Here is a 24,102-nt window from a genome sequence, read left to right on the forward strand (position 1 = left end):
CCATTTTTACAAAGCCACTGAAAATAGAATGCAACAGATCTAATCAACAACCATCATCACTTTCAGCTGCAAACCTTTTTTTCTCAAGGTCCTAGTGCCCGGTATAATTGTAAATTCTTAAACTGAATGTGCTTTTTATTTTCAAATTTTCTAATTCAAAGCAAAATTTAGAACTCCACTAAACAATTCCTGCTCCCTCGTCACATGCATAGATGGGGTCCCCTAACATATGTCCCACCTAGAGATGTGAAGGCCTGGAAAAACATGTTCTTTTCCCATTCCCACCCCTTGCCACAGGACTTTTTTTCCAGCTTTTCCCCAATGGAAAAAGTTAACATTTTGTGGAACACTGAAAAGCAGTCCTATTAAATAGTTTCTCTTTTGGAATGCGTGACATGCCTCTTACGGCAGGACAATCTACAGCATTATGGAATTATAATTCCTGTGTATACTGTAAAGTTCAATGTTGCTATAAAGCTTAACCTGATATATAAATATGCTGCTAGTCTTTACTATTGTAATGGTAGGAGACTGTCTAAATCAACCTTCCCCAACCTGATGCCTTCCATATGTTTTGAACTACATTTTTTAAAAAGAAAAAGTCCTAAGGGAGCAAAAAGCAAACGAACAGCCCAATGAGGACAGAATATGCCGAGTGGGCATGGAATGCTTTCTGTCAGTTGAGGGTGTGGGGCACAGAAAACAGGGGAGGAATGGAATGGAGTATTCTGGAAGAAGCCATGGCTGACTGGCTGGAATACTGAACAGAAGGACTTTATACTACAACATTTTGTTGCAGGTCCCTCTTCTTCAGTCTGATGTGTTTGAAAGCAAATACCTCTGCCAAGTTTGAAAGCAAATATATCTGCAATATCCCTTGCACCAATGTGTTAGCAATTTTTCAGAACAAGAATTGTCTTATTTAGACAGACTTTTCCAAGGTGAATCCTGGTTACTGCGTTTCTAAATTGTTTTAAAGTTTAAGTTGTTTTTCCATCTTGTTCTTCACCAATGTCCTTAAGAGCCATTGGGGATAAAAGCTGGAGTACATTAAAACAAAAAATAGTGATTCAGGTATAGCAAATCAGCCAAGTTCTGAGAGGGACAGCAACCCCCCACCCAAAAAACCTCTACACTATTTCCTGTATTTGTGCTGCCTTCTAATCCCAGAAGGAGTCAAAGGTGGAGAGAACTGAATTGCATCTTACGCCCAATCGTCGGTACTGGTGAAGACTCGGATTGTATTCCCATTAAAATCCTGCAGGGCAGTAGTTCCAGCAAGTGATGATGTGAACAGCTCACTAGGATTAAAAGGGTTAAACTTCATTCCTGTGATGGCCCCTCCAGCTCCCATCTATAATGAATGGGGATGAATAAAACAGAAAGCCACTCAGAGATCAGGAAAGAGGAAAGTCCCTCTTATTATCTCATCAATACCAGTAGTACTACAGCAACTAGGCTGAAGCACATATCCTCACAAGAGAGTTCCAGCTCCCCTGGCCAATACCACTCCTGCTAAATGCCTGCTATGGTGGAGAGTGATTCTGTAGAGAACCTGGTGCTACTGGGGCAGCTTCTTGTCAGGATGACAATGATCATATGGACTGTCAAGCCCCCTATTTACACTCTGTGAATAGCTATCAAATGGGACTGCCTAAGGGTACACACCATTTTGGTAACCATCTGAGCGAATTGAGTTGTTTGAGTTGTTTTATGGTGCATATTAATGGAACTTTATACATATTTTATATGCATTTTCCTTTGCACATGCAGAGGTGGGAGCTGGGAAGGAGATCAAGATGATAAAGGAAAAGGCTGGAGGCAAATAATGTTCCAGTTGAGGGAAGGACACAATATATAAAGGGTGTTGGAAAATCAATTTAGGAACTACGTTAATGATTGCTTTCTTGTGAGGATTTGGAGAATAAAATGGAAGATGAAGGTAATGCCAGGAAGGCTGTTCTGTGAGAGAGACAATAGGCCAGGAACTCTGAAAATGCCATTTTAATTGTTGTTGCTATTTTCTTATTTTTTTGTTTGATAAGCATGAAAATGAAAATCACATTTATGCTGGAGTATTAATCTTATGCTTTTGAGGGTCTTTCGTTCACATGTCTAAGACAGTAATATTTCTTGGTTGAGTACACAGAGATACAAATCCAAACAGTGGTGGCACAATATCCTCAAAGGCAGCTAGGAATTTTCAAGGAAACTATTCTCTTCCTTTTCATTATTTTGTCTGTTCAACATTCTAGAAATTAAGAACTTCACAGAGGAACACAAGTATAATTTGCCAAGATGCTTTTATCAATGGAGCAGTCACAAGGCCAATGAAAAATATCACTTTATTTCCAGGGATTTCCTCCCTTCCACTCAGTAAAATGCTTCCTCATTTGACAACGCATGAAGGTGAAGTAAGCAGTTAATGCCAAAAACAGATATAAGCTTCTCCATGTCCTTTTCTTACAGATGTTCCATTTTAGAATAATGATTAGCCAACTCAGTGACACCCCTCTCTAGCTAATTCTGCCCATTGCGTAGAAAGTAGGGAAACTACAACACAGACTCCTCAAGTGCAATTCTAACCCGTTGCCCTGAACATTAATCTAGTGTTGGGCATCACACACTGATCTAAAACATAGCATGTGAGGATACTACATTTGGTCCTCATAATGACTTACCCCTTTTATGAAGCAGGTTTTATTAAGCACTTCATAGTCCCAGAGGATAATGTCTCCACCTTTGGAGCCCACAGCAACTGTGCTCGGGTGCGTTGGATGCCATTCCAAGCATGTAATTCTCCTATCAAAGGGACTTGCTGTTCGGAACAGGCGGTACGAGTAGAGAGAACGTACAAAGGGCACCTGGAGACACTGTTGCAAAGACAATGAGAGGCTGGGATCCAAACCCTGTAATTCACATACATACAGCCTGTGCTACTCCTCCACCCATATGCATAGCTAACAGGATTAACTTTGGGCCAAAATATGTTACGTGCATCCATGTGTAACTTTTCTCTGACATTTTCTTTTTCAACAAAAAGCAGCCTCTGGATGCTGCAAGTTTCAGCAGAAGAAGAGGGGGAGGAGCTGTTTAACCCTTTCCTTTTAATCGTTTTCCACTCAAAATGGTCTCTCAGAGTTGCTTTTCTCCTAGCAGAGTAAAAGGTATAGGCTGCTCTCGTTGTTGTTTTTTAAAGAAAATACCAGTTTTGGAGGGTGTGAGGAAACAGTAACGTTACCATGACAAGGAAAAGGCATGAGAAATATAGTAGGAAGATGAATAATGTTGTAATAAGCTTTAATGAGCTTCCGCCGTGCATTAAAAACATGGTTGTCCAGGCAGGCATTTGGGGTGGGTTAGGGTATTTTAGAAAACGTTTTTATTGTAGAATTTTATTGTTTTAAACTGTTTTATTATACGCTGTACATCGCCCAGAGTGGCTGGGTGACCAGCCAGATGGGCGATTAATAAATTCAATAAATAAATAAATAAAGTGACAATACACACTGATTCGTGATGTGGAATATGCAAGAGCCAAAAGGGGCAAGAGTGCAAAGAAATCATACTATGCAAAACCAGAATTAGGGCGCAATCCTATGGCTGCTAGACAGCGTCTAGATGGCCATAGGATTTTTTGTTTTCTGGGAACCGAGCTCAGAGCCAGCGCTCCGAGGTCAGTTTCCAGAAACCTGCCTTGTAGGCAGCGCGGTTTGTCCCTGTCTCCATGCCCATTAGAGCAGTGCAGGGTGGCTGAAAAGGGGATGTTCCTGGGGGCGGGGATGGCGGAAGTGCTGTTACAACGCTTCCTATGCGCCATCTGGCCTCCCCGCCAACCGCTCCTAGGTGCCCTGGCTAGACAGATGAAATTAGCCATCTAGCTACAAATTCAGGGCAGCTAGAGCGTGGAGGAGAGGATCCCCTCTGCACTCCACCCACCCTGCATTGGATAGTCAGTTACCTCTGAATTCAGAGGCAACTGACTATCCCCATAGGATTGCGCCCTCAAAGGCTTACAATAGATGTGGTAGAGCAAATTAACATTTCATAGACAGTCATATTGCCAAACGGACAAAAAAGGAAAAATCTGCAAGTCACTGCATTATGCATACTATGAATGAGGGAACATAAGCATTTGGTCAAACTATCAGTAATAAAATAACCTCCCCCCCCTCTTCTATGCCATATGTGATCCGACAAGCATGTTTTAGATACGAATGGAATATATGAAGCAGAAGGAAGGGGTCCCTCAATATAGGACACAAACCAAATAAATCAAAAGACCCAAGAAGTAGTATGTTATTCAAAGGAGCAACATTATGCACACAAAAATGAAAGGAGGTAATCTGCAAGCCACAGATTGCCTCCTACATGCTCATGCTCATTTGTTTTCTCAGGTTGGGTGCAAGGGTTGACCTGGAACATTTGTGGATAACAGGAATATTATTCCCCTGACTTGGCATATGTTGTGGAAAATAGTTTCATTGAAGCACCTCAGTATTTTTCAAGCTTTCGGAGCATAGTAACTCAGAAGAATAAGTCTGGGTGCCAGTTACAGCAGATAAAGAAAATTAAACAATGGATTTGTTATTCTGAAGTACAGAAACAAAATTAGATTCCAGGGTTTTGCTACATACTATAATGTTTATCATATTATGTGTAGTTTAAGACAACCTACTATTGTTTATTATTGTTGCACAGACACACCTTGAATTTACTTTGTGTATGGTTGGTACTACATCCTAATGGATTCTTGAGAATCATTTTGTACATTGTTAAATAGAGACCTTGTGTCCCTAATGGCATTGCTGCACACATGAGTTGGATCACATGGGTGTGTGCATACTACAAATTGATTCTAGGTATATGTTCCCATTATATTGGTTACACTGAGAAACAATGTGTACAGTGTGTCACAATACCCCTTAGTTTGATATTTCTGTCCTTTTAAGCACTGCTGTGTGCCTGACATACGATACGTATATGTGAGTCTGGGGGTCTATATATACTACATATACATTTGAAGTAAAAGGTTTATACTTTCATTTTTGTGTGCATAATTCTGCTCCTTTGTATAATATACCACTTCTTGGGTCCATTGATTTGTTTGGTTTGTGTTAGCTATGAATGGAAACTGTAGGGAGAAACACTCACCTTTCTTAGCTGTGTCCCAATAGTACCACCCAGCATGTTCTGATAAACATAATGGACAATGTTCTTTTGCATCTCCCTCTGATGGACAAAAACTCCTGTGTTTTGGATCACAGAGCCACAGAAAGCTTGCCCTGCGAGGCAACAACAAAAGTGAACTTACTAGCTCGTTATATGCGCACATAAGATGGGCAGACTTCAGGCTTTCAGAAACTAATTTGTTTTTTTACTAGAACCCCAAGGACCACCAACTGGAGCCAGGTGCAAAATGATGGCTGCAGAGAAGGGTGAAGCTAGAAGATAAATGCTGGCTTGGGAGGAGAAATTTACCCACTACATATCATACATACACAAGAACCAATCTACCTCTGAGTTACTAAAGATAATTGTTGCTAACACAAGACACGGGCCAGCAGAATTCTAAAAGACCTGGTGAAAGGCAACTAATTAATAGAAAGATATTACAGGTAATTGAGAATGAGAGATAAGAAACTATAATAAGGCCAGCAATTGCAGAGAATTATTATTATTTTTAAAAGAATGCCAACACCCAAACGAAAAGATTAAACAGGGCAATTCCAAAACCCCACTTAGCCAACCAATCAGATATATGCAGTATTGGTTGAGGGGGAAAGGGAGTCAGAAACCTTTGCCAAACTATGGCAAATCACTCAGTAACTTCTGATCAACATTCTTCTTAACTCTGACCATGTCTGCACTGCTTAGCTCCTGCTTCGAAACATTATTTATTCAATTTATTAATCACAGCTGAAGCTCTCAGGGTGATATACATAATAAAAACAAATACAATAAAACCAAAGATAAAACACACTAAGGTTACAATCCTATACATGCTTACCTAAGACGATGTGGGATTGCACTGCAAAAGAATTTAAAAGCAGCCACAACAATAATTTAAAATAATTTTAAAAGGAGAAATAAATGTCAAAGCAGCTAAAACATGGAAAAGGATGATTTTAAAACAAAACTTTAAACATATCATTGCATATAAAACAAGCAGCAGAAAATAAAACAAGCAGAAGTTTTTTAAAATGCCTGGGAGAATTAAAAAGTGCCCAAAAGTCAACAAAGTAGGTGTCAGGTGGACCTTTCTAAGGAAGGCAATCTACAATTTGGGGGCCACCACAGAAAAGGCTTGTGCACGAGTAGCCACCCTCTGAATTTCAGTATGTGGGGGAACTCAGAGCAAGGCACCAGATGATGATATCAGAGCATGAGCAAATACGTAAGGAAAAAGGTGGTTCTAAACCGTGAAGACATTCATAGTTTAACACCAACACCTTGAATTGGGCCTGGAAATGAGCTGGGAGCCAGTCAAGATGGTATAATGCTGGTGTAATAGGGTCATAATGACCAGTTCCAGTCAATACCCTAGCTGCCATATTTTGTGCTAGCTGCTGTTTTTGGACTGTTTTCAAGGGCAGCTTCACATACCAGGTGGCCCAAAAGTAGGTATACAGTTGTTTAGAATGTTGATGGGAGGGGGAGAGAATGTGTGAGTTTTTTGTATCTCTAAAGAACCAGACCTTCTTGAAAAGATCATCTGGTCAGATGAGGCTTCTTTCAAGTTGTCAGGCCATGTGAACAGGCATAACTGTGTGTACTGGGCAGATGAAAATCCTCATTTGACTATCACATCTCAACTGAACCAGCCAGGTGTCACAGTGTGGGGTGCACTGTCCAGTGAAGGTGTTGTAGGACCGGTTTTCTTCGATACAACTGTGAATAGTAACAATTACCTAAACATGTTACGCGACGTGGTAGTGCCACAACTCAGAACCAGGGCTAACTTCGCCGAACTGCTCTTCTAACAAGATGGGGCACCTCCTCATTATGCTTTTGCAGTAAGGGACTATCTTGACAACACCTTCCCACAACATTGGATCAGACAACGTGGCAGCACTGAATGGCCGCCACGTTCACCTGACTTAACAGCAATGGACTTCTTTTTGGGGGGCGTAGTAAAGAATAAGGTTTTTGAGAGGAATCCCCGGACAGTGGACAAATTAAAAGAGTTCCTCTCGGAAGCATTTATGGACATTGATGCAGACCGGAATTTGTGTCGTACTGTGTGTCACAGTTTTCTGGACACGTTCAAGGAATATTGCAACGTTGATGGAATACATTGAGCACTTATGAGATTAAACAGTGTTAAACAAATGTAAATGTAATAAACAATGTAATAAAATGCAAATAAACTATACTGTATACCTAATTTTGGGCCACTCTGTACAACGCATTGCAGTAATCCAACTCTCACTACACTGTAGATACAGAGTAGATCCGAAGCATTCAAGTTCTTCAAACACTTCATCAGGCTGGATGATATACAAACCAGGGGCAGTGAGAAAACAATGCTACTAGGCAGGATGATAAAACCCTATTTGCCTGTTTAACAATAGAAAGGAAGAGGTGTTGTACAAAGTTATGTTCACCAAGAGATCTCAGGTTACATCAAACCTGCTCTCATTTTGACAATGGAAAAACCATCAGTTATTCAGATCAGCCTCTGTAATCGGAACATGCAGGTTCCTTGTAAGACAAGAGAGAGGAAGTAAAGAAAAATATGTCTATTCTTATATTAGAAAAGCTAGATACTCAACCCAGTGCACATCCTAAAACCAGTGAGAAGATTCCACCCTTAAAAGTGGTCTATGGATAATTTTAGACAGATCAGATGAATCTCCACTTTTGTTGTGACAACATCTTCACTATGCTCAATGATGCTGATTATTTGGATCCATTCCTATCTTGGTTCAGGACTGGCTTTGGGCTGGAAACAGTCTTGGTCGCCCTAGAAGAGGACTTCTGCCAGGGAATGAAGGAGTGTACATGACCCTGTTGGCTCTCCTGGACCTCTCAGTAGCTTTTGATACCATCAACCATGGTATCCTTTTGGATCGTCTATCTGGGTTGGGCAGACACATGGTATTACGGTGGCTCAGATCCTTTTCAATTGAACAGCATCAGAAGGTAGGGTTGGGGGACTTCTGCTCCACTTCATGGCCATTGGCCCGTGGGGTGCTGAAAGGTTCCATCTTATCCCCTATGCTTCTTAACATCTACATGAAACCGCTTGGGGAATTCATCTGTAACTTTGGGCTGAAGTGCCATCAATATGCAGATTACACTTCATTCTACCTCGCATTTCCATCTAATGATCCTAGGGAGGCTGTTGATTGCCAGAACCTGTGTCTGGAGGCGGTTTAGTGATGAACGACAGCAAACAAGCTGAGACTTAATCAAGACAACACAGAGGTACTGTGGGTAGGGAAACCAACCAATCTGGACAGAGGAATATGTTTGGTCTTAGATGGGGTTGTACTCCCCCTGAAGGATCAAGTGTGCAGTTTGGGAGTGCTCCTGGACTTGGTGCTAACTGGGGATGCCCAGGTACCTGCGGTGGCCAGGAGTACTTTTTACCAGCTTAGGCTGGAACTCCAGTTTCAGCCCTGTCGGGGAAGGGAGGAACTTACCTCAGTTATTCATGCTCTTCTGACATCCAGGCTGGACTTCTCTAATGACCTCTACATGGGCTGCCTTTAAAGACGGTTCAGAAACTTCAGCTGGTAGCACGTGGCTACTTGGACATTGATGGGGCTAGACAGTCTGCTTGTATCAGCTCATGTGTCAGTTGCATTGGCTGCCAGAACATTTCCAAGCCCAATTTTAAGTGGGGGTTTTAACCTTTCAAGCCTTAAATGGTTTGGGCCCAAGTTACTTTAAGGACCACCTTCTTCTGTACCAGCCTGCTTGCACTCTGAGGTCATCATTAGAGGCCCTTCTTACCTACTCGTCACCAAGGGTGGTTCAGCTGTTGACTACAACGAAGAGGGCCTTCTTAGTAGTGGCTTTGCACCTCTGGAATTGGCTTCCATCAGAGGTTCTTTAGGTCCCTTCTTTGCAGATTTTCAGGAAGGCTCTGAAGAACCTTTGAGTCTGTTTCCCGCCTCCCAGCTGAGCAGAGCAGAGCAGAGCAGAGCAGAGCAGAGCAAGCTGCTCCAGCTGGTCCAGGGATTACAGAAGCAAGCAAGCTCCCAGAGAGCAAGCGACCAGAGTGAGCGAACAGAGGGAGCAAACAGGAGTTGGCCAGAGGAGTTGCAGTGGTGGAAGAGACAAAGGAGACAGAGGCTAAGAGGTAAGTGGGCTGCAGGAAGCCCAGGGAGCTGCGCTTTATCCTTCTGAGTGGCTGTGAGCTCACCAGGGGCTTCTGAGAGCTCCAACTGAATTGGGGGTGTGTGGCCTGAGTACTCCCAGCAGCTGAGTGGGCGGGAAGCTTCAGTCAGTTTCCCGCCTCCCAGCTGAGCAGAGCAGAGCAAGCTGCTCCAGCTGGTCCAGGGACTACAGAAGCAAGCAAGCTCCCAGAGAGCAAGTGACCAGAGCGAGCGAACAGGAGGAGCAAACAGGAGTTGGCCAGAGGAGTTGCAGTGGTGGAAGAGACAAAGGAGACAGAGGCTAAGAGGTAAGTGGGCTGCAGGAAGCCCAGGGAGCTGCGCTTTATCCTTCTGAGTGGCTGTGAGCTCACCAGGGGCTTCTGAGAGCTCCAACTGAATTGGGGGTGTGTGGCCTGAGTACTCCCAGCAGCTGAGTGGGCGGGAAGCTTCAGTCTGTTTCCCGCCTCCCAGCTGAGCAGAGCAGAGCAGAGCAAGCTGCTCCAGGGACTACAGAAGCAAGCAAGCTCCCAGAGAGCGAGCGAACAGGGGGACCAAATAGGAGTTGGCCAGAGGAGTTGCAGTGGTAGAAGAGACAAAGGAGATAAAGGAGACAGAGGCTAAGAGGTAAGTGGGCTGCAGGAAGCCCAGGGGGCTGCCCTTTATTCTTCTGAGTGGCTGTGAGCTCACCAGGGGCTTCTGAGAGCTACAACTGAATTGGGGGTTTGTGGCTTGAGTACTCCCAGCAGCTGAGTGGGCGGGAAGCTTCAGTCAGTTTCCCGCCTCCCAGCTGAGCAGAGCAGAGCAGAGCAGAGCAAGCTGCTCCAACCGGTCCAGGGACTACAGAAGCAAGCAAGCTCCCAGAGAGCGAGTGACCAGAGCGAGCGACCAGGGGGAGCAAACACGAGTTGGCCAGGGGAGTTCAGCAGGGGAGGGCAAGGAGGAGGCCCCTAACATTTTTTTCATTTTTTTTCTTTATTTTTTTTCATTTTTTAACTAACTTTTTTCATTTATTTGTCTTGTAACACACACTTCCACACCACTTGTTCAGTTGTGTCCGACTCTCCGTGACCCCATGGACCGTAGCACGCCAGGCCCTCCTGTCCTGCGCTCTCTCCCAGAGCGTGCTCAAGTTCATATTCATTGCATCAGTGATGCTATCTAGCCATCTCATCCTCTGCCGTCCCCTTCTCCTTTTGCCTTCAGTCTTTCCCAGCATCAGGGTCTTTTCCACTGACTTTTCTCTTCGCATTAGGTGGCCAAAATATTTGAGCTTCAGCTTCAGTATCTGTCCTTCCAATGAGCACTCAGGGTTGATTTCCTTTAGGATGGACTGATTTGACCTCCTTGCAGTCAGGGGACTCGTAACAGTCTTCTCCAGCACCACAGTTTGAAAGCATCAATTCTTCAGCGCTCAGCCTTCCTTATAGTCCAGCTCTCACAGCCATACATTACTACTGGGAAAGCCATAGCTTTGATTAGATGGACCTTTGTCGGCAAGGTGATGTCTCTGCTTCTTACTATGCTGTCTAGGTTTGCCATAGCTTTCCTCCCTAGGAGCAAGCGTCTTTTAATTTCATGGCTACAGTCACCGTCTGCAGTGATCTTGGAGCCCAAGAAAATAAAATCTGTCACTGCTTCCATTTCTTCCCCTTCCATATGCCAGGAAGTGATGGGGCCAGATGCCATGATCTTCGTTTTTTTAATGTTGAGTTTCAAACCAGCTTTTGCACTCTCCTCTTTCATCCTCAACAAGAGGCTCTTTAGATCCTCTTCGCTTTCTGCCATTAGGATGGTATCGTCTGCATATCGGAGGTTGTTGATAATTCTCCCAGCAGTCTTAATTCCGACCCGTGATTCATCCAACCCGGCATTTCTCATGATGTACTCTGCATATAAGTTAAATAAGCAGGGCGACAATATGCAGCCTTTCCCAATTTTGAACCAATTGGTTGTTCCATGTCTGGTTCTTACTGTTGCTTCTTGACCCTCATACAGGTTTCTCAGGAGACAGGTAAGGTGGTCTGGTACTCCCATCACTTTAAGAATTTGCCACAGTTTGTTGTGATCCGTAGTCAATGAAGCAGAAATAGACGTTTTTCTGGAATTCTCTTGCTTTCTCCATGATCCAGCGAATGTTGGCGATGTGATCTCTAGTTCCTCTGCCTCTTCGAAACCCAGCTTGTACTTCCGGTAGTTCTCGGTTCGCATACTGCTGAAGCCTAGCTTGTAGGATTTTGAGCATCACCTTGCTGGCATGTGAAATGAGCACAATTGGATGGTAGTTTGAACACTCTTTGGCATTGCCCTTCTTTGGAACTGGAATGCAACCTGACCTTTTCCAGTCTTGCGGCCACTGTTGAGTGTTCCAAATTTGTTGGCATATTGAGTGCAGCACTTTAACAGCATCATCTTTTAGGATTTGAAATAGCTCAGCTGGAATACTGTCATCTCCGCTAGCTTTGTTGTTACTAATGCTTCCTAAGGCCCACTTGACTTCACTCTTGAGGATGTCCAGCTCAAGTTCAGTGACCACACTATCATGGCTATCAGGGACATTCAGATCTTTCCTGTATAGTTCTTCTGTGTATTCTTGCCACCTCTTCTTAATCTCATCTGCTTCTGTTAGGTCCCTGCCTTCTTTGTCCTTTATCATGCCCGTCTTTGCACAAAACATTCCCTTGAGATCACCGATTTTCTTGAAGAGATGTCTAATCTTCCTCATTCTGTTGTTTTCCTCCATTTCTTTGCATTGTTCATTTAAGAAGGCCTTCTTGTCTCTCCTTGCTATTCTCTGGAACTCTGCATTCAGTTGGATATATCTTCCCCTTTCTCCCTTGCTTTTCGCTTCCCTTTTTCCCTCAGCTACTTGTAAAGCCTGGGACTCTGCTTTTAATCTCTACTGAGTAGAGGAGCAGGCACAGGCTAGTCTAGAACAATCACAGAGCTAGACACAAAAAGGGAAAAGAGGCTATGGAAGGACAAGACTCTCCAGTGGTGGTGACCTGCAAGGTGTGTGCAATGTTTGTTTTCTTACCTGAGAACAACATGGCCTACACCTGCAACAAGTGCAAGTTGATCACGCTGCTAGAAGAAAAAGTAAGTGGACTGGAGCGGCGACTGTTGACCCTCCGGGGAATAAGAGAAGACAAAGCGTTCTTGGACAGAATGGGGGAACTACAGCAGCAAAGGGAAGACCACAAGCTTGAAGAGCAACAGCAAGATGAGGCAGAAGTGGGAAATGCTGAGGTGAAGAAAAATGGAGTAGAGGATACTCCGTGGAAAAGGGTGACAGTTAGGAGAAGAAGAACTAGACGCCACTCTGCACCAGTGGAAGCAGTGGAGCTGTGGAACCGATTCCAGGTACTACCGGATGATACTGGAGGACAGCCTGCAGAGGAAGAATCACAGGGGAACCTACATGAGAGTGAGCAAGAGGCTGAAGGTCAGTCAAACAGAGGCGATGAAACCCAGGCCTATAACAAGAAGAAGAGAAGAGTGGCTGTAGTGGGAGACTCCTTGCTGTATGGGATCGAGACCCAAGTATGTCGCGAAGGCCCGTGGACTCGCCAAGTATGTTGTCTCCCGGGAGGACGGATTAGAGACATGACTGAAAGGTTGCCTGCACTCATAAAGCCCACTGACAGGTATCCCTTTCTTCTCATCCATGTGGGAACAAATGATACCGCCAAGCGGAGCTACAAAGAAATCACGTCAGACTTTGAAGCTTTGGGAAGAAACTCAAGAACTTTGGGGCCCAGATAGTTTTCTCATCCATCCTTCCAGTAGTTAGAAGAGGGATAGAAAGGGAACGAAAAATAATCCAAGTGAATGACTGGCTACGAAGGTGGTGCTGACGAGAGAGATTTGGATTCTGGGACCACGGGCTATACTTCCTGGAAGATGGGCTGTTGGCTAGGGACACGTTGCACCTCACAAAGGATGGGAAGTATGCGTTTGGCCACAGCATGAGGAACTTCATCAGGAGGGCTTTAAACTGAATCCTATGGGGAAGGGAGATGTAATGTTGGAGGTAACAATGGACGTAGGCACATGCACTGTAACCGAGAGAACAGCTCTAATAGCACCCAATAATAGTCTTCAGACACATGTAGGAAGAAAGCCAGACTATGAAGCACATGGTCTTTGATGTCTATATACTAATGCCCAGAGTATGGGAAACAAACAGAACGAACTTCAACTCTTAATACAGGAGGGAAATTATAACTTGATAGGTATAACGGAGACTTGGTGGGATGACTCTCATGACTGGAATACAGCAACTGAAGGATATAACTTGTTCAAAAAGAACAGGAGGAACAGAAAGGGAGGTGGGGTTGCGCTGTATGTGAAAAATACATATCTCTGCACAGAAATACAGAAGGATGAGCTTGGTAGCCCCATCGAGAGCATCTGGATCAAAATAAATGGAGCAAAGAATAAAAGGAACCTGGTCGTCGGAGTCTACTACCGGCCACCCAATCAAGGAGAAGACGAGGATGAAACTTTTGAAAAGCAAATAGCCAATGTTTCAAGGAAGCATGACGTAGTAGTAATGGGGGAATTCAATTTCCCCGATATTTGTTGGGAGACAAATTCTGCAAAACATGGCCCCTCCAGGAAATTCCTGACTTGTGTGGCGGATAACTTCCTCCTACAGAAAGTAGAGGAAGGAACTAGAGGATTGGCTATCCTTGACTTGATCCTAACCAACAGAGATGACTTAGTGGATCAAGTAGCAGTTACAGGAACTCTGGGGGAAAGCGACCATATTAGTTCTTGGTTCTAAGGGAAGCAAAAGCCGAGTGTAGTCAAACGCGTACCCTGGATTTTAGGAAAGCTGATTTTAATAAACTCAGAACAATGATCAGTAAGGTCCCATGGCAAGCAACACTAACGAGAAAAGGAGTCCAAGATGGGCGGGAGCTTTTAAAAAAGGAAATTCTCAAGGCACAATTACAAACAATTCCAACAAGAAGAAAAGGTGGAAGACAACAGAAGAAGCCAATGTGGCTTCACAAAGAGCTTGGAGATGACCTGAAAACAAAAAAGGACATATATAGGAAGTGGAAAGACGGCCAAACAACAAAGGAAGAGTACAGGCAGGTGGCACAGAATTGCAGGGATGGCGTCAGGAAGGCTAAAGCTGAGAACGAGCTGAGGTTAGCGGGGGATGCTAAAAGCAACAAAAAGGCTTTCTTCATACACGTGCATAGTAAAAGACAGAGGAAAGAAATGGTGGTTCAGCTATTAAATAAGGATGGCACAATGATAACAGATGACAAAGAAAAGGCAGAGGTGCTCAATTCCTACTTTGGCTCAGTCTTCTCCCAAAAGAGAGTCTATGACCCCCCTGGCAAAGGCGAAGTACAGGCTGAAGGGGCAGGATTGCAGCTTGAGATTGATAGGCATATAGTCGAGGAACACCTAATCACTTTGAATGAGTTCAAATCTCCAGGGCCAGATGAATTGCATCCTAGAGTAATAAAGGAACTGGCAGAAGAACTCTCAGAACTGCTGTCTATTCTCTTTGAGAAATCATAGAGGACGGGGGAAGTGCCAGATGACTGGAGGAGGGCTAATGTTGTCCCTGTCTTCAAAAAGGGTAAAAAGGAGGAACCTGGGAACTACAGACCAGTCAGTCTCACATCAATCCCTGGGAAAATTCTGGAGCAGATGATAAAGCAATCCATCTGGAAGCACCTTGAAAACAATGCAGTGATTACTTGAAGCCAACATGGATTTGTCAAAAACAAGTCCTGCCAGATGAATCTGATCTCATTTTTTGATCAAGTAACCTCCCTTGTGGACCGTGGGAATGCTGTAGACATCATATACCTTGACTTCAGCAAAGCTTTCAACAAACTGCCCCATGATATCCTGATGAGCAAACTAGCTCAAAGTGGGCTAGATGAAACAACTATCTGGTGGATCCACAGTTGGCTACAGAATTGGACTCAAAGAGTGCTTATCAATGGGACCTTCTCAAACTGGGGAGAGGTAACGAGTGGGGTACCGCAGGGCTTAGTCCTGGGCCCAGTGCTCTTCAACATTTTTATTAATGACTTGGAGGAGGAGGTGCAGGGAATGCTGATCAAATTTGCAGATGACACAACATTTGGTGGGATAGCTAATACTTTGGAAGACAGAAACAAAATTCAAAGTGATCTGGATAGACTGGAGCGCTGGGCAGAAAACAACAGAATGACATTTAATAGGGGTAAATGCCAAGTTCTGCACCTAGGAAAAAGAAACCAAATGCACAGTTACAAGATGGGGGATACATGGCTCAAAAACACTACAAGCGAGAAGGATCTTGGAATTGTTGTCGATCACAAGCTGAATATGAGCCAACAATGTGATGTGGCTGCAAAAAAGGCCAATGCTCTTTTGGGCTGCATTAATAGAAGCATAGATTCCAAATCCCGGGAAGTACTAGTTCCCCTCTACTCAGCACTGGTTAGGCCTCATCTGGAGTACTGTGTCCAGTTCTGGGCACCACACTTGAAGAAGGATGCAGACAAACTGGAGAGGGTTCAGAGGAGGGCAACAAAGATGATCAGGGGACTGGAAACAAAGCCCTATGAAGAAAGCCTGAAAGAACTGGGCATGTTTAGCTTTGAGAAGAGAAGACTGAGGGGAGATATGATAGCACTCTTCAAGTACTGGAAAGGTTTTCACAGAGAGGAATGCCAGGATCTCTTCTTGATTGGCCCAGTGTGCAGGACACGGAATCATGGGCTCAAGTTACAGGAAGCCAGATTCTGGCTGAACATCAGGAAAAATTCCTGACTGTTAGAGCAATACAACAATGGAACCAATTCCCTAGGGAGGTGGTGGGCTCTCCCACACTGGAGGTGTTCAAGACGAGGCTGGACAGCCACCTGTCAGGGATGCTCTAACTTGGATTCCTGCATTGAGCAGGGGGTTGGACTTGATGGCCTTGTAGGCCCCTTCCAACCCTACTATTCTATGATTCTGTGATTCTAACCACCTGTTTTCACTGGCATTTCCATAATCTGTGGGCTGTAGGTTTTTATTGGTGTTGTTTGTTTTTATAGCATTTTTATTGAATAATTTATTTGCTGTCTATTGTATTTTGCATAGTCTTGTATTGTTTTTATCTTGTATGCTGCCTTCGGAGGGCCCCACCCTTAAAGGCAGCCAAAAAATAATTTTAAATAAGTAATATGTTTTTCCTTATTGGCTGAGATCGCTCTAGGAAGGAGGGAAAAAAAGACCTATCCAACCAGAAAAATATGGTGCCAAAGCAGCAGCAGAAACAGGAAACAATGACTGAAAAAAGGCTTGAAAAAATGTATTTTTTGAGGGAGTGTTTTGGGCCCACCAACACATCACAAATTGACACAGATGAACACTCAGAGAAACTATATTGGAACTTCGGGGTGCTTCCAGGCAGAAGATTGCCACACTTTGTTTACTTACTTCTTGTGAGGAGGGGCAGCGGGAGAGGAGAAACACACATTAGATCTGTTGTTCTTCTGCCTTTTCTCAGAACAGAAAAAGTCCAACATTTTTTAAAGGAACGGAACAGAAGTGCAATCTCCCGAGTTGCAGACAAGAAAAGGTGCAAATGAAGCATGGTTGGTGATGCCCCACCATGTTCTGTTTGCTGATGCATTCTGCAATGTCCCATTCGCTATTACTTTTCAATGACTCTAAGGTGCTACTGAGGGAAGGAGCAGCTGTGTGTGTTTTAAAATTCTCCTTCCTCACAGAGGATATCCAACCTTCTCTTGCATCAGAAAGCTAGGCTGGGAAGAATGGTGTGGACTTTTCAGCCCCAATGGCAGCTGAGCTGGAGCTGCTGCTTCCCCCTTGAAGGCGCAGCCTCATGCTACTGCCAGATCAACCTTCACTTTGCTGCCTCCTTCATATACCAGCCGCCCCTCTGAATTCCAGCCTCTCCTTAGAGCACGCTGCTCCTCCCCCGCACCTAATTTCTCCCAAAGGGAATTAGCACAAGAAACACACACATATGGAAGAGATTAATATCACTGAAATAAAAAAGCAGTATAGCAGGAGTTAGTTAGATTTGCTGTTCTGGTGAATTGGACCTTCCCTTTCCCCACCTGCATGGCTATGTCACTTCCACTAGTGTGAATGGAACACAGGAGACAGAAAAACCACTGCAACATGCTCAAGTGTGTGGAAAGTCAAAAACTATTCCGCTTGTAGCCTACAGCAGAAGAACAGTGACTTAGCCCTTTGTGTCTGGAAACACCCTCAGACACAGATAAAAGTAAGAGAATGGGAGAAAATCTTTCTTAAGTACAGTATTCAAGCAGCAGTGACAAAGCAGAGATCAGCTTGGGGGGGGGGGGGATGTTACAGAGAATTCCAAAAGCATGAAAACATACATCCCAGCCACTCCCTCTGAAGTTCCTGCTGAAACAGAATATTCCAGGTTTGTTGGGTAGATTATATAAAATGCACAAAATTGCTGGCAGACTGTTTTCAACAAACAAACCTGCTGACACTTCATGGAAAAGCCTAAAAACACTGTTGTCCAGGGAGAATTTTGCTGAGCAATTCAACTTGGAGTTTGCTTGTTTGTTTTAACATTAGTTCTACACTTTGCATTTAATTACCAGATATATATATATATACCAACACAAGGTCTATTTAGCTCTATCCATGACATGTCTAATCACGCCCTAAAGCAATGGGATACAACATCTCAAAATCTCTTAAAGACAGATAAGGAAGAAGCAGATCATATGAAACTCTTAAACATAAGATTCTTCCAGAGAGAAGGCTTCTATTGCTAACAATCAAAAGCCATTGTGCAGCTGGTTATGGCCCAACTACATATAATAGCAGCATTCCCACCTCTTTAAATATAGGTCATCCCCATTTACATGTAAAACCGTGTGTGGGTACTACTGAAAGGGCCAAAGGGGTGGACAACTGGTGAGGGGGGGAAGTTGCTGAGCATGTCTCCAGTCCCCCCCACCCCCAGTATGTTTCTTACAGTCAGGCTCACTTCCAACATTTGAGCCTGGATGTGAGGGAAAGCACCTGAGGAGATAACCTGCAGAGAAAGGAGCTATGGAAGGGTTACCATCCCCCTCCTCTTTGGCTTTTTCCATCACACCTTCTGCACTCGATTTTACACATGAAAGTGGAAGATCCAAATTTTAAAAGTTGATGTCCTGCTACTTTCACATAGTTTGGGCCTCAAATATGAGTATGTATACATGCAGATGCTTTTACGGTCACACATTCCTAGTATCAGAAAGTTTTAGCACAGAAAGTTATACTCAGTCTTGATTATATCCTGAAGGTTATTTCTTTAAGAGATTTATTTCTATCACATTTTTTGTAACACAAAACAATCTTTTAAGCCCCCCCTATGGGGCTAACAAGAGAGGTTAGTGAAGAGGAACACCAAACACACCTTAAGTTAAATCTACTTCATATATTCCATTTTTCCTAACAAGAGAAAACAGCCAAGGAGGAAAAATATCAAGTATGAATTTGCTTGGGATACTTTGCGGAGAGTTCTGGAATTCCTTAAAGAGGAAATAATTTTTAAAAAATACCAAGAAGGCAATTTACAATTATCCATGCTGGTACATTTTATCTCTGAACAGCGGTCAGTGCACAATTAATTTGCAAACTACTATCAGAATGTTATATGACCAAACAATGCCAACAGAATGCAAATTACATTAGCATTACATAATGGTGTGTATGAGGGAAATTATGAAGCGAGATTACCAGTTTTCTCCAGACACTTGGGAGCTTTTCTCACAAGTACTTTTTTTGCTTGTGGCTCATTTTCTAGTTCTCCACAGTCTCGTTTCCTTTTCCCAGTTGATTTTGCCTCTTTTTCTGATGGACACGCATATGTTGTCAGATGTTTCTTGTCCTTTGACTGCTTCCCAGAGGACATTTTGTGAAATTACTGAAAAGGACCAATGTATGGGAGAGAAACTATTTTCACTGGACTTCCAACATTTTAGTCAAGAGCAAATGGTAACATACCTTTAAACGCTTCTAAAAGTGGAGATTAACAGCACATGCCATGGGAAGTCTCCTGTTTTGCCTCTTACCTGCATAGTGATAACTTCTATACCAGAATGAAAACTGAAAACTGTTCATTAAATCCATCAGTTCTAATTAGATTGCCTTTTTACTTGCATGACATAGAAAAATAATTGCAGTAAATACGACATGGGACAGTATCCCATTCAGCACTACTAATAATGTCAATTATGTTGCACTAGCGTAAGCTACGTCTAGCGCAATGTCAATAACTTTTCCTGGCAAGACAGTTTGCCTGGAACACCTAGTGAGGAATAGGATACTGTCTATTAGCTTTAGAATTAATGCTCTCAATTAGGACATTAACCCTTTCCAAAGCAGACAACCTTTACAGCACAAACCTATGCATCTTTACTCAGAAGTAAAGCCCACTGAGTTCAACAGGGCTCATTTCCAGGTAAGTAGGTTTAGAATTGCAGTCTTGATATGCTGACAACCACTCACCTACAACTATGAAACTGCCAAGTTTGCCTAATATTGTATTTGAAATTAGTATTCATTCATTGTTACTTATGAAATGGAAAAAAAATTCTGCAGAAAAATAAAGTGCTGGAAAATGGTCTGCCCCACATCATTGGCTGGAACTGTTTCAAAAGCAGTAAATAAAATGCGGTTGAAAGATGGTTCTTAAAACAAGCATTGGAAGGTTTCTATGTGTTGCATATATCTGAGAGGTTCAGAAGGTAGCCTATTACTGCCATCTTTACATGCAAGTCATGAGTTCTAGGTTCTGTTCAGATGTTGCTACTATCTGTCTCCTTCTCCATGCAATACTGAACTGTTCCCTCCCCATCCTGTGCCTCAGTTCTACTAATACAATTCATTGTTATAGAATCTATCAAACAGCTGAATAAACAAGAACTGATCCAGAAGTACATTTTAAGCTATTATCACCAATGATCACCAAAGTGTCCACAAATACTTCAGGTAGGAAGTAAGTGATTACCACAGTGTTTTTTTTCATATGCAGTAGGTCAGACCACCACTTCATATTTTCAGTCTTCACTTCAGACACATCATTAAAAAAAAGTAGATCTACCTGCATTAAAAAAGCACTGAAAACCAATGTAGCCAGTAGCTGAAAAGAAAAATAAAGCTGCCTCCTGCTCATATCAAACGTTTGTAGTATTTTCATAATGGGCAAAAGACCTTCAGCAATAAAGTGATTTATATTACCACAGAATGTTTATCCTACACAGTGATAAGGACAAGAAGACTTTTCAGTGTGGTGGTGTGGCTAGAACATTGGGTTTAATTCGGGACACCCAAAAGGATCATATTCCTGTTCAAGCATGGTGGGTGGCCTTGGACAAGTCACTCCCGCCCAACCTAATCTGCTTTACAGAGTTTTTGTGAGGTCAAATCACAGTTTTGATTGCTGCAAACAAATACAATTGTAACACATACATATATTTTCACCAACACTGGGCAATAGCTTAATGTAGTTAGGATAACTTTTAAAGGGAAATAATACAAGAAGCCACACGGCAGCTCCAAATATTATTGCAGGAATCTGATTTCTCCTTCACTTCACAGCATGTGAAAGAGCCTGAAATCAGCTCCCCAAGTTGTATACATTTAGGGTGCGATCCTGTGCATGTTTAGACAGAAAAGAAGTCCTACAACTCCCAGAATTCCTCAGCCAACTGTGGCAGCCTGGGGAATGCTGGGAATTGTAGGCCTTTTTTTTTCTGTCTAAGCATGCATAGGATTGCACCCATGTAGGATGCAAAGTAACTAACGTGAGGCATGACCCTAACCCAAGCCCCCAGTTCCGGCACAGCTCAGTGGCTGTCTACTTAGAATCCCCCTAGACTAGCTTTCTCCAACGTGGTGCCCTCCAGATGTGTTGGACTACAACTCCCAAAACCTATGCTGGCTGAGGGATTCTGGGAATTGTGTTCCAACACATCTGGAGGGCACCACGTTGGAGAAGGCTGTCCTTCACCACCTTTCCGACGTGAGACGGCTTCTAGCTGCGGCGGGGAGTAGTACGGCGGGGTCCTCAGCGTCAGAGATGAGAAACAGGGAATGCAATTGAAGGGGAGGCCCATGTTCCAAGGAAAAGTATCGCCCGAGTGCGGAAGCCTCCGTGACAGGCTAAGGGGTTGAGAGGGAGAGCAAACAACAGCGGGGACGCCCCTCACCTGAACGCCCGCGGCCCAGAACGCGCGCTCGCCTTTTGTAACGGTGCTGTGGCTCGCTGGTCAGGCCAGCCCCGCCGCGGAACTTGACTGATAAAAGATGCGGAAGAGAGCTCCTCCTCGGCGGTTTCATAACCTGGCCCGCGGGGCAGAGGAGGAGCGGCAGCAAGTAGGAAACAGAGAAGCACTTTACGCGGGAAACCGTCGCCGGGTTCCGGCGGGACCTCGGCACTCTGGGGGGGGGTCCGTAGGTTAAGCGTTCTCTCTTTCCACTCGCCCAAGGGCCGGGCGGGGCGAGAGATCGGCTATATAAAATGGCAGGACCCGCTCTACAGCGGAGCACATGAGAGACAGAACAGGGCCGCTCCACATCATCCCTCTGCTCGCAGTTTACTTCGAACCAGAGCTCAGCCCTAGGGTGTATTTTTATCATAAAGAGAACGAAATACGAGGGTGTTCGCTTGTTTTTTAAAGCCAGGACACATCCCTGGAATACGGGTAAAAAACTCTTAGGAGCATGTGCAGAGTTGTCTGCTGTTACCTATAAAGGAACAACTCTCACACAGAACCAGTTTCTAGGGTATGCTTGAGCCCCTTTTTAGAAAGAACCAGCGGGGAAGGGAAGGTGAGATTTCCCTGAAGAGAAACACACTCAAGCAATAGTGCTTTTATTATGCTACCTCTGTGATATCATGGTTACCACTTCCGCACAGTTACCACTTCCTCATCAATCATGCTGCACTGAATGATAATTTCTAAACCTGGGAAAGTTCCCGGCCAGCATGGATTCTTCTTGAATGCTTCTGTGATGTCATACTAATGTTATGATTCTGTATTTTCTGGAAAGTAGATCTAGAGTGTGAGTGGTATGAATGACAGCAGGTAGGGTGTATTTGCATATGTGAGACGATTTTGAGTGAGTTGGGGAGGGGTGAAATGGTGTATGAAGAGGGAGCGGTACCTGGAGTCTAGGTAGAGAAGACTTAGATAGGGCTTGTGAGGGATAGATAGTGACTAGGGTCTGTGTTTATATGATTAGAGTAGGGATCGAGTGTGTGAGAGAGGGGATATATGGAAGGTTTTTAAGGGAGCAATCCTATGGCCGCTAGACAGTGGCTAGACGGCCATAGGACATGCTGTTTTCCAGGAAATGACCTTGGAGCTCGTGCTCCGAGGTCAGTTCCCGGAAAACCAACCTCCCCCCGCTTCCGCACTGCCTCCAAGACAGTGCGGAACAGCCCCGTCCTCCGCACTTGCAGGAGCACGGAGGGGCTGGAAAGGGGCATGGCTGGGGGCATTCCGGGCCGAGGAGATTGTAGCTGCCTGTAAGACACATCCAATGCATCGCTGGCAGCCTCCTTCCCCGCTCTGTACTCCTGCGTAGGGATGTCAGAGAATTTCGCCACGAATCTCGGTGGTGAAACGATCTGCCCCCCCTGGGATGGGACTTACCTTGGGCGAATCTCCCTGCCGGCAGCGGTTCAGTGGCTGCGGCGGCCGGTCTTCCAACCGGCTGCCGCCGCCATTTCCAGTAAAAAAAAACACAACGTGATAGGCTACGTAAAGATTTACGTAGCCTATCACGGCTAGATTTTTAAAAAATACTGTGATAGGCTACATAAATGTTTATGTAACCTATCACGGCTGAGTAAAAAACAAACAAACCCATGGGCACCGCCATTTGCATTCCTTATTTTGGCACGTCTAGTCTACGTAAACATTTACGTAGACTACGGTGAAAATAAGGGGAACGCAAATAGCGCAGCGTCTACGCTATTTGTGTTCCCCTTATTTTCGCCGTAGTCTATGTAAATGTTTACGTAGACTAGACTTGCCAAAATAAGGAACGCAAATGGCGGCGCCCATGGGCGCCGCCATTTACATACGCGCGGGTTTTTTTGTTTTTTTTTACTCAGTCGTGATAGGCTATGTAAACATTTACGTAGCCTATCACGGCTGACTGCAGGGACGCAAACGGCGGCGGCTACGGCCGCCACCATTTGCAGACCCGGTCAGCCAGAATTTCGGGGGGAGGGACGGGGCGCCTCCCCCCCACCTCGAATCACATTTTGTCAAAAGGTAAATGACTTTGGTACATCCCTACTCCTGCGGCTACACAGCCGCAATCAGCTGTCTAGCAGAAAAAGCAGTGCAGGAGACGTGCAGAGGGAATGATCCCCTCCGTGCTTCTCCTGCCCTGCTCTGGATAGGCAGTCGCCTCCGAGTTCAGAGGTGGCCGCCTATCTAGAGAGGATTGCGCCCTAAATGACTTATTACTGTAACTCAATTATTTATGTGCAGGAGGAGAATAAAGTGGTTATTCACTGTTTAACATCTTCTGTAATAAATATTTCTCTACTTTTCAAAATGCTACACCTACGGCTCTTGGCTACCCAAGGAAAAAGTGAAAAGAGAATAATGTAGGTCAGAATAAAAAGCTGGCCTGTCCTCACATCTTGAGAAGTAAAGGTGTTGGACCTGAGGTAAAGGTCCTGGTGGCAGCATTACTCTGTGTGTGTGATGGAAGGTGTTGCCTGGTGTGGGAAAGGCCTTACAGAAAAGGT

The 24,102-nt window shown here is 44.2% G+C and overlaps 1 protein-coding gene across 4 annotated transcripts in view; it reads right to left on the reverse strand.

Moving 5' to 3' along the window:
- Window positions 1-24,102, reverse strand: part of DDB2 (damage specific DNA binding protein 2) — a 52,027-nt gene that overhangs the window by 12,735 nt on the left and 15,190 nt on the right. For 3 of the 4 annotated variants that reach the window (XM_084849849.1, XM_084849840.1, XM_084849857.1), the window contains 4 exons: window positions 19,068-19,254; window positions 5,155-5,285; window positions 2,682-2,873; window positions 1,209-1,354 (listed from right to left, as the gene is read on the reverse strand). In XM_084849849.1, the coding sequence (XP_084705975.1) occupies window positions 1,209-1,354; window positions 2,682-2,873; window positions 5,155-5,285; window positions 19,068-19,242 (644 nt within the window). In that variant the 5' untranslated portion in view covers window positions 19,243-19,254. Of the gene's footprint in view, window positions 1-1,208; window positions 1,355-2,681; window positions 2,874-5,154; window positions 5,286-19,067; window positions 19,255-21,541; window positions 21,920-24,102 lie in introns of those variants that run through there. The other variant, XM_084849831.1, reaches the window with a different exon arrangement.

Source organism: Heloderma suspectum, chromosome 1 (assembly GCF_057233095.1).
Source record: "Heloderma suspectum isolate Gila_16-S chromosome 1, 16-S_ref, whole genome shotgun sequence".
Taxonomy (NCBI): Eukaryota; Metazoa; Chordata; class Lepidosauria; order Squamata; family Helodermatidae; genus Heloderma; species Heloderma suspectum.